General features: G+C 42.9%; 1 protein-coding gene across 1 annotated transcript in view; it reads left to right on the top strand.

Moving 5' to 3' along the window:
• The window catches only part of LOC122560481 (tripartite motif-containing protein 2-like), a 32,376-nt gene extending 29,983 nt beyond the window's left edge, over positions 1 to 2,393 (top strand). Inside the window, exon 2 of the mRNA XM_043711124.1 lies at positions 690 to 2,393. Coding sequence (XP_043567059.1) covers positions 711 to 1,796 — 1,086 coding nt within the window. The 5' untranslated portion in view covers positions 690 to 710 and the 3' untranslated portion in view covers positions 1,797 to 2,393. The remainder of the gene's footprint in view (positions 1 to 689) is intronic.
• The last annotated feature ends 7,789 nt before the right edge of the window (positions 2,394 to 10,182 follow it).

Raw genomic sequence — 10,182 nt, 5'->3', positions numbered from 1 at the left:
GGGACGACCATGGCATCCCTCACCTCAAACATGTTGCAAGAGGAACATTGCACTGCCTTCACTGCCATCCCTCTGAAAGTAACCTTTATATAAAAAAACTAGGTCTAAAGAATAGAACAAGGAAAATGTAGCACTTACCTACTTACCACAATGGGCCTTATTATTAGGTTAGAGGAGGAGGGAGGGTGGGAGGCACTACCTCTGTAGTGCCTCGGGTTCCTCTCCTGCGCGCTTTTATAGGAAAAAAAACCTACCCAGGTAAGCTTGTGCTATACCAGCTTCCGGCTGCCCCTCTGGTCATCGCCACTCCCCCCTGCTGCTCCCGCTCTTTCTGTGAAGAGAAAAAAAAACACCGCTGCCCGCTACCAGTAAGTAATTTTAAAACAAACTGTCTCACCTTAGCTGTAGCCTTCCGGGTTCGTTTAAACTCAGCTGCTGCTCGCACTCAAAATGACCGTTGGCGTCGAAGGGTGAGTATTTATACTCACTGCTTTCCTTCCTGGCTGGCCCTCTGGTCGTCTATATAGGGTCTTTCAAGTTCATTACCCACTATTTTAATGTGTTGGTGGGTTTGTGGGCTACCATGATGCCAAGGAGTCTGAGTAGTTTGGCAGTCATTTCCGAGATGTCTTTGATGTAGAGGAAAGTTGCTAGAGTTTTCTAAAACAGTTTGGTTTTTCAACTTTCAGGAATGAAGCAACTCAATTATAATGGACCATTCCTTAGAAACCTCAAAGCGCAAAGAGAAACTATTGCAGACAATGCACAAGCTCCAGGTTAAGTCGGGGAGTACTTTGCAACAGACAAGCCCATTGCTAAACTGTCACACGGGCATGGGCATGGTGACCATACAACATGTGAATCACCTGTCACACACAGCATCGCAGGTTTGTCAGGATCTCGAGAATATTGAAAATCTGGTTCGCTTTCGTCAGAATGAGCTCATGTACAAAATTGCAAACCCAGAGGGGAGTCATTCAGATGGTCTGAGCGGCATCCACTGTTGTCTCGATGGCACCACTTACATTGTCAGTGTCAGCTCTCCATGGGTCCACGTACTGAATCGTTCTGGTCAGGTAGTCCAGTCATTGCATTGTGTTCAACAGCAGGGAAGATATAAGGAGCCCTTTCTTCCAGAAGATGTAACTCTGACTAGAACTGGAATGGTAGCTGTTACTGATATGGTGGGTGGAGCTGTTCAGATCTTCAATCCTCACTCCAGGTTCTCAGAAGGTGAATGGATTGGAATTGGAAAAATAAATTGCCCCAAAGGAATTGGAGTCGACCGTTCTGGGAAACTCCTGGTAACCGATTATACTGGAGGCAACGTGCATATTTTTGCTGTAGATCATACCTTCAGGCAGAAGCACATTCAGACTATCACAGGACTAAGAGGACCCAGATACATAGCTTCAATGTATGATGGTGGAATCGTTGTGAGTGAAGAATGTGGTGACGTGAAGGTGTATGGAAGCAACCTGAAACTAATGTACTCACTCAGCACCAAATATTGCCACCAATTTGGAAATCCTGCTGGGCTCTGTGCTGACAAGGAGGGGAACATCATGGTAGTGGATGAACAGAAGAGAAATGTGATACTGTTTCCAAAGTTTGGATCTCCTGTTTCCATTGTATCAATGGGCCTCAAGAAGCCTACTGGTTTGGCTTGCTCCAGTTATGGTCTCGTGTTTGTAATGGATACCGGAGACAACTGTATCAAAGTCTTCAAGTACAGAGTAAATACAAGGCATGGTTCAATGAAGATTGGGCAATCTAACCATAGGCTACACACATAACACCAAGAGGAAAAGTATGATGCTAGCAAGATTTGTAAACCTGAAGATTAATTTGTAATAAAATGTTTCAGAGCCGGTTCCAAGAACTGATCATACCAGGGTAACAAGGAAATATTTCAGGAAAATACAAATCTAAGAGGTAGTTTACAACGATGCAGGCAAATCAATCAGAGGAAGTTTAGGAAGCAACAAATCCATTGTTGCTAAATTATTTTTCTGCACAAGTCACGATGCTTGAGATTCTGCAAGTAATCCTTCATGAAGGAAGAAGCAATTTTGAGGGGCCAAATAGTCGACTCCCATTTGTATTTCAGCCGATCTTATGACGTGTTCATCGAAATATTACATGTTCCAATTCTCAAGCCTCACTCGAATTAATCAAAGATATTTGTTCACTTCTTGGGGGTCAGTGTATGTTAATGTAGAATCACATTTCAATATGGTCTTCTGAAAGACAAACTGTAGTGCTGCAGATAGGACACAGAGGGGGCTCTCACTTTCTTTGGTCACAAACATCTTTAGGAGACATTTAGACTACTCGTTGCTCTGGAAGGTGACATTGAGATACTCCCTGTTGAGGAAATCCTGCAAACACAAAATGTTTAATAATTTTTTATTTCAAAAATACACTTTATTCACTAAAATAATCTTTATATACATACAGTGTCTCTAGAGTGGTTCAATTTTGTAGTCTTTAGTTTGGGATTATGTTTGGCAAGGATTGCTTGGGCCAAAGGGTCTGTTTTTGTGCTGTGTGATTTTATGAGTCTATGTAAAACAGACAAACCCAAGGCATTTCTTACTTTTGCAAGATTATATTTACATACATTTGAGGCACTGGGAGGGTCTGATAACTGAACGGGCCCACATTTAACTTTGGCAGACTATGTTCCACGGGCAGTGACTGGATGCACTTTCCAGGCATGGATGATGGTATCAATCAGGTACCAGCTTCAATCTACCATTATAGCACATCTCTGATCCACATACAATGCAGCTGTGCAATGCCATGCTGCACGTGGAATGGCACTGACAACTCTAATTGTACTGGCGATGCCTGGAAACTTTTGCAGAAAGGGACAAGCACCTGACCTCATGGACTCGATCAGGGTGCACTTCAGGGCTCCTCATTAATTCTTTTAGCCAGCATTCCCTGTAGTCTGTGCAGCTACGTACATACTCTGATGTTTCGCACAGCAATTGGCATCAACATGCTATTAGTGACATCGATGTCCAGTTCTAGAGATAGGAAAATTAGAGAGAACCATACTCTTAGCATTTTTTGCAAGGTTTGTGAAGGTTTGCCTTAGCATGCATTCAATTTTCACTGACTGCTCACAGCATCCCTGCCTTTCCTTTTCTTGCCTTTTGCACTTTTCCCCTTCGATCAGAGCTTCCCAGTTCTTCTGTTTTGCTTTGTTCTTTAGTACAGATACAAAGCCAGTAGCTTGTCATGGTTGTCTAGGGGAGGCGATGGCCTAGTGGTACTATCACTGGACTGTTAATCCAGAGATCCAGCTAATGTTCTGGGGACTAGAGTTCGAATCCCATCATGGCAGATGCTGGAATTTGAGTTCAATAAAATGAAAATCTGGAATTGAGAGTCTAATGATGACTGTGAATCCATGGTCAATTGTTGGGGGAAAACCCCATTTGATTAATCAATGACCTTTCCCGCCCTGGGCAACTGTCTGTGTGGAGTTTGCACATTCTCCCCGTGTCTACGTGGGTTTCCTCCGGATGCTCCGGTTTCCTCCCACAGTCCAAAGATGTGCAGGTCAGGTGAATTGGCTGTGCTAAATTGCCCGCAGTGTTAGGTTAAGGGGTAAATGTAGGGGAGTGGGTCTGGGTGGGTTGCTCTTTGGAGGGTCGGTGAGGACTTGTTGGGCCGAAGGGCCTGTTTCCACAATGTAAGTAATCTAATCACATCTTTCCGGAAGAAAACTGCCATCCTTACCTGGTTTGATCTACATGTGACTTCTGACTCACAGCAATTGTGGTTGACTCTTAACTGCCCTCTAGGCAATAAATACTGCCCATCCAGTGACACCCTCATCCTGTCAATGTGTAGGTGTACACAGTCATCAGTGATCAGTCAAGGGGATGGACATGTTGCCATGTGACATCATGTTGTATCAATGTCCCACCTACAAAGGTATGCCAGCAACCTACATGGCAAACACATTGAGCACCTGACAAGTGGCCATGTTTCAAAGTCTAAGTGGAGAAGCCTTCAGTCATGTCAGGGGAGATACTCTTCAGTCAGGGAGTCCCGGCACAGTAACACAAGGACATTGTCTGATATCTGTCCAGGGGCTCAAACTTGGTCAGGCAGCTCCTCTAGGTGGTCAGCATTAGGATCCTCTTCTCTTGGAGGATGAGGAGCTGGATGTTGGTTACTCCACCACCTTTTATTTGTGTCTTGTCTCTTTCTGCCCTGTTGTGAGTTGTTTTCTCCTGAAATGACACAAAGGGAGGGAATTGATTAGGATAAATATATTTGGCACAGCGTTAGTGCGGCTAGGAGGAGGGGGGCAAGGAGCTGAGGTGTCCTGAATAAGTGAGAAAGAGGTACAGATGCCATTTGGGAGGAGGGGTTCAATGTGTGAGGACAAGTGAGGGAAGATGTTACATGCTTTAGTTAGAGCATTACGGTGTGAACCTTGGTGGGAGGTATGTGCAGGAAAAGAGATAGAGTGTGAGGTGGCAGAACTGGTGGCAGTGAATCTTGTTATGGCATTGCTGGGTGTGCCACCAAATTGTGGAGACTGCACTGACCAGGGTGACAATCTCCATCAGGGGCTGGCTTTATTTGGAGTCACGTTCTTCTCTGCCAGGGAAGAAGATGGGCCTCCTCTGAAGCGTAAGGTACACCAGATAGTGTTTTTATTTGTGTCTTGTCAACAATGCTAATCTGTTTGTTACAGTAAATGTCTTAAAATGTGGTGTTATTACAGCTATTAACTGGAAGTGCAAATTCATTTTTACAAGTTATAGGCGATTGCAACGTTATTTACTTATACAGTCTGGTTGCAGTGGTGACCTGAGTTTGAGTTTGAACTATAGAAATTACCCTCCCCCACATTTTTCTGACAGTGGAAATGACTGTGTATGACAAGACGAGATAAGACAGCAGTTATAGAATATTGCTGCAGGCAATGACCTTTACTGCAATATGTGAGTACAGGTAAAAGCATATGCAGATCCCTAGCTCCTGGGAGATCTTCACCTTTTATTGGATTTGCTTGTGTCACAGCTTATTCAAAGGCTCTTTAAGAATCTGTCATCTTGTTTATAAAGGGAAGCCTATGGTTTCACGTCAATGCTGAAGAAGCTTAGGTTTTATTTTATGCTTTTGGGGACAAACAATACGACTGCAAAACAATTTACAGAAACAATTTATCATAAACTGCTGTAGAAGACCTCTTTTGTTGTTTTCGTTAAAACACCTATTTACAAATGCAATCAAAGCTTCTCTGTTCTGTACAAATTCTTCTCAAAATGGATTTAAAACAACAACCAATGCAGTTTATAAAGGTGATGAAAGAAAGAAAGAAAGTGCATTTTCATTTCTGTTGTCCCACCAAAGATTATCTTCACAGTTTAGTCAATTAATCAAATAATACACCTTAATATTAATAACTGCTTTATCTATAACTGACTGATTTGCAACACTGGCCTAGATATTGGAGTGAACAATTAGGCCTCAATGAAAGCTTCCCATAATGCTCAGGTGACAATTACAGTGGGGGGTTTCCCCTTTCCCGTTCACTGTTTAAATCTAACGCCAAGACAAGAGCTGTCTTTGTGTGAAGCACCAGTGATGCCAACAATCATGTGGAAGGATTCCCACATGGAAATCAGGATTTTGTAAGGTACCATGGTCCGTGTTTGCTCAGTTAGAGAGACAGGTAGTCCTGAAGGAGAGGAGCCTTGTCACTGGGGGATGTCCAATATATTGTTAGGGTTAGACTGACGAACCCTATGTGGAGGGTTTAAAGGGTTTGATTGGCTGGCTTTGAGAAGCCAAGGAAGGGGAAGTTAAAGTCTCAATAGTTCAAGAAAAATAAACTGGAAAGTGTCAGTCAGAAACTAAGAGTATAATTTTTCTGGATTTGAGTTTCTGTAATGGATTGTATTCGGAAACAGTTTGAAAGTTTATTTGATTGTGTTAAGATCTGCCTAAATGCTCTATCTATCTATCTATCTAGATCTATCTATCTATCTATCTATCTATCTATCTATCTATCTATCTATCTATCTATCTATCTATCTAGCTAGCTAGCTATTTATCTTTTTCTTTTTTTTTACATTTATTCATGGAATTAGGTCAACATTTATTACCCATCCCAAGGAGTCAATCATATTATGGTGGGTATGGAGTCACATATAGACCAGAGCAGGTAAGAATGACAGTTTCCTTTCCAAAAGGACAATAGTGAACCAGATGGATTTTTCTGACAATCAGCAATGGATTCATATTCATCACTGGACTCTTAATTCTGGATTTTGATTGAATTCAAATTCCACCATCTGCTGTGGGAGAATTCAAACCCAGGTCAGAGAATTACCTGAGTTTTTGTGTAATGAAGTTGTGTTCTATTGTTAAAGAGCATCGGCAGTCTCATGTGAATATGTTTCAGTGAGAACCACCATGTTAATTAACAAAGAAAATTGAACAAATGCTTTATCAAGTCAGGTTTCATTTTTGGATCTGCCTGTTACCAGTAGCTGGGGATCAGAACAAAGTTAGGAAGGACTCTTTGTAGGATTAGAGCTAACTGAGTTTCCACATAGCTCACTGTTGAACTACCAACTGGTTCTGGACTGAACTAAACTGCTCACATAGAGAGCTGACCACTCCCCTTTCATTATACAGGTCACTTCTGAGGAAGAACCATTAACTTGCAGGGTCGAGAGGAGCAGGACAGTTTTTGTTGGACTTTTGCCCGAAATGTCAATGCTCCCGCTCCTTGGATGCTGCCTGACCTGCTGTACATTTCCAGCACCACACTCTCCAGCATCTGCAGTCCTAATTTTTGCCTCATTAACTTGCAGGATCAATCTGGATCATATTTCCGGGGATTAAACATCAATCAGTTTACAGTAATGAAACCATGAATGGGAATAAGAACGTAGAAACATAAGGAGCAGGAGTAGGCATCTGGCCCTTCAATCCTCCTCCGCCATTCAACAAGATCATTACTGATCTTTTCGTGGCCTCAACTCCACTTACCTGCCCTCTCACCATAACTCTTATTCCTTTACTGTTCAAAACTATCTATCTTAGCTTTAAAAGCATTTATTGAGGAAGCCTCAACTACTTCACTGGGCAGGAAATTCCATAGATCCTGGGTGAAGAAGTTCCTTCTCAATTCAGTCCTAAATCTGCTCCCCCTAATTTTGTGGCTATGCCCTCTTGTCCTAGTTTCACCTGCCAGTGGAAATATCCTCCCTGCTTCTCACTTATCTATTTCCTTCATAATTTTGTGTATTTTTATAAGATCCCCACTCATTCTTCTAAATTCCAATGAATATAATCCCAATCTACTCAGTCTCTCCTCATAAGCCAACTCCCTTAACTCTGGAATCAACCTCCTCCCCACCCCCCGCCAGTGCCAGTACATCCTTTCTCATGTAAGGAGAACAAAACTGCACACAGTACTCCAGGTGTGGCCTCACCAGCACCCTATACACTTGCAACATAATCTCCCTGCTTTTAAACTTAATCACTTTAGTATGAAGGGCAAAATTCCATTTGCCTTCCTAATTACCTATTGCAAAAGCAGACCAACCTTCTGTGATTTCTGCTCAAAAACACCCAGGTCCCTCTGCATAGCAGCATGCTGCAATTTTTTACCATTGAAGTAATAGTCCTTTTTATTGTTATTCCTACCAAAATGGATGAGTTCACATTTAACAACATTGTACTCCATCTGCCAGACCTTTGCCCACTCACTTAAACCATCTATGTACCTTTGCAAAGTTTTACAGTCCTCTGCAAACTTTGCTCTACCACTCATCTTAGTGTCATCTGCAAACTTCAACACTCTACACATGGTCATCAACTCCAAATCATCAGTGCAAATTGTGATTAATTGTGGTCCCAAAACTGATCCCTGAGGCACATCACTAGTCACTGATTGCCAACCAGAAAAGCACTCATTTGCCCCCACCGTTTACTTCCTGTTGGTGAACCAACCCTCTATCCATGCTAATACATTGTCCGTAACACCAGTCTTCACTTTACAGAGTCATAGAGTCATAGAGATGTACAGCATGGAAACAGACCCTTTGGTCCAACCCGTCCATGCCGACCAGATATCCCAACCCAATCTAGTCCCACCTGCCTGCACCCGGCCCATATCCCTCCAAACCCTTCCTATTTATATATCCATCCAAATGCCTCTTAAATGTTGCAATTGTACCAGCCTCCACCACATCCTCTGGCAGCTCATTCCATACACGTACCACCCACTACGTGAAAAGGTTGCCCCTTAGGTCTCTTTTATATCTTTCCCCTCTCACCCTAAACCTATTCCCTCTAGTTCTAGACTCGCCAACCCCAGGGCAAATACTTTGCCTATTTATCCTAACCATGCCCTTCATAATTTTGTAAACCTCTGACCAGCCCTCAGCCTCCGACGCTCCAGGGAAAACAGCCCCAGCCTGTTTAGCCTCTCTGTGTAGCTCAGATCCTCCAACCCTGGCAACATCCTTGTAAATATTTTCTGAACCCTTTCAAGTTTCACAACATTATTCCAATAGGAAGGAGACCAGAATTGCACGCAATATTCCAACATTGGCCTAACCAATGTCCTGTACAGCTACAACATGACCTCCGAACTCCTGTACTCAATACTTTGACCAATAAAGGAAAACGCCTTCTTCACTATCCTATCCACCTGCGACTCCACTTGCAAGGAGCTATGAACCTGCACACCAAGGTCTCTTTGTTCAGCAACATTCCCTAGGACCTTACCATTAAGTGTATAAGTCCTGCTAAGATTTGCTTTCCCAAAATGCAGCACCTCGCATTTATCTGAATTAAACTCCATCTGCCACTTCTCAGCCCATTGGCCCATCTGGTCCAGACCCTGAGGTTGTCGAACACCTTACTGAAGTCCGTATAGATCACATCTACTGCTCTGCCCTCATCAATCTTCTTTGTTACTTCTTCAAAAAACTCAATCAAGTTTGTGAGACATGATTTCCCACGCACAAAGCCATGTTGACTATCCCGAATCAGTCCTTGCCTTTCCAAATACATGTACATCCTGTCCCTCAGGATTCTCTCCAACAACTTGTTCACCACCGAGGTCAGGCTCACAGGTCTATAGTTCCCTGTCTTGTCCTTACCACCCTTCTTAAACAGTAGCACCACATTTGCCAACCTCCAGTCTTCTGGTACCTCACCTGTGACTATCGATGTTACAAATATCTCAGCAAGAGGCCCAGCAATCACTTCTCTAGCTTCCCACAGAGATCTCGGGTACACCTGATCAGGTCCTGGGGATTTATCCACCTTTAACCGTTTCGAGACATCCAGCACTTCCTCCTCTGTAATCTGGACATTTTGCAAGATGTCACCATCTACTTCCCTACAGTATATATCCTTTTCCACAATAAATGCTGATGCAAAATATTCATTTAGTATCTCCCCCATTTTCTGTGGCTCCACACAAAGGCCGCCTTGCTGATCTTTGAGGGGCCCTATTCTCTCCCTAGTTACCCTTTTGTCCTTAATATATTTGTAAAACCCCTTTGGATTCTCCTTAATTCCGTTTGCCAAAGCTATCTCATGTCCCCGTTTTGCCCTCCTGATTTCCCTGTTAAGTATATTCCTACTTTCTTTATACTCTTCTAAGGATTCACTCGATCTATCCTGTCTGTACCTGACATATGCTTCCTTCTTTTTCTTAACCAAACCCTCAATTTCTTTAGTCATCCAGCATTCCCTATACCTACCTGCCTTCTCTTTCACCCTGACAGGAATATACTTTCTCTAGATTCCTGTTATCTCATTTCTGAAAGCTTCCCATTTTCCAGCCTTCCCTTTACCTCCAAACATCTGCCTCCAATCAGCTTTCGAAAGTTCTTGCCGAATACCATCAAAATTGGCCTTTCTCCAATTTAGAACTTCAACTTTTAGATCTGGTCTATCCTTTTCCATATGTTCCTAACCATGCCCTGAGTTTATCTGCCTTCCTTTAGGCCCCTTGCGTTGAAATAAATGCAGTTTAATTTATTAGTCCTATCTTGTCCCTGCCTGCCCTGACTGTTGGACTCACTTCTGTTCTTAGCTATACCTGTCTCTTTCCTCACTATCTCACTGGGTCCCACCCCCCCACCTTACTAGTTTAAATCCTGCCAAGCAGTTCTAGCA

This window comes from Chiloscyllium plagiosum, chromosome 21 (assembly GCF_004010195.1).
Source record: "Chiloscyllium plagiosum isolate BGI_BamShark_2017 chromosome 21, ASM401019v2, whole genome shotgun sequence".
Lineage (NCBI taxonomy): Eukaryota > Metazoa > Chordata > Chondrichthyes > Orectolobiformes > Hemiscylliidae > Chiloscyllium > Chiloscyllium plagiosum.
The sequence above is the reverse complement of the archived record's forward strand: the minus strand, read 5'-3'. Positions and strand labels throughout refer to the sequence as shown.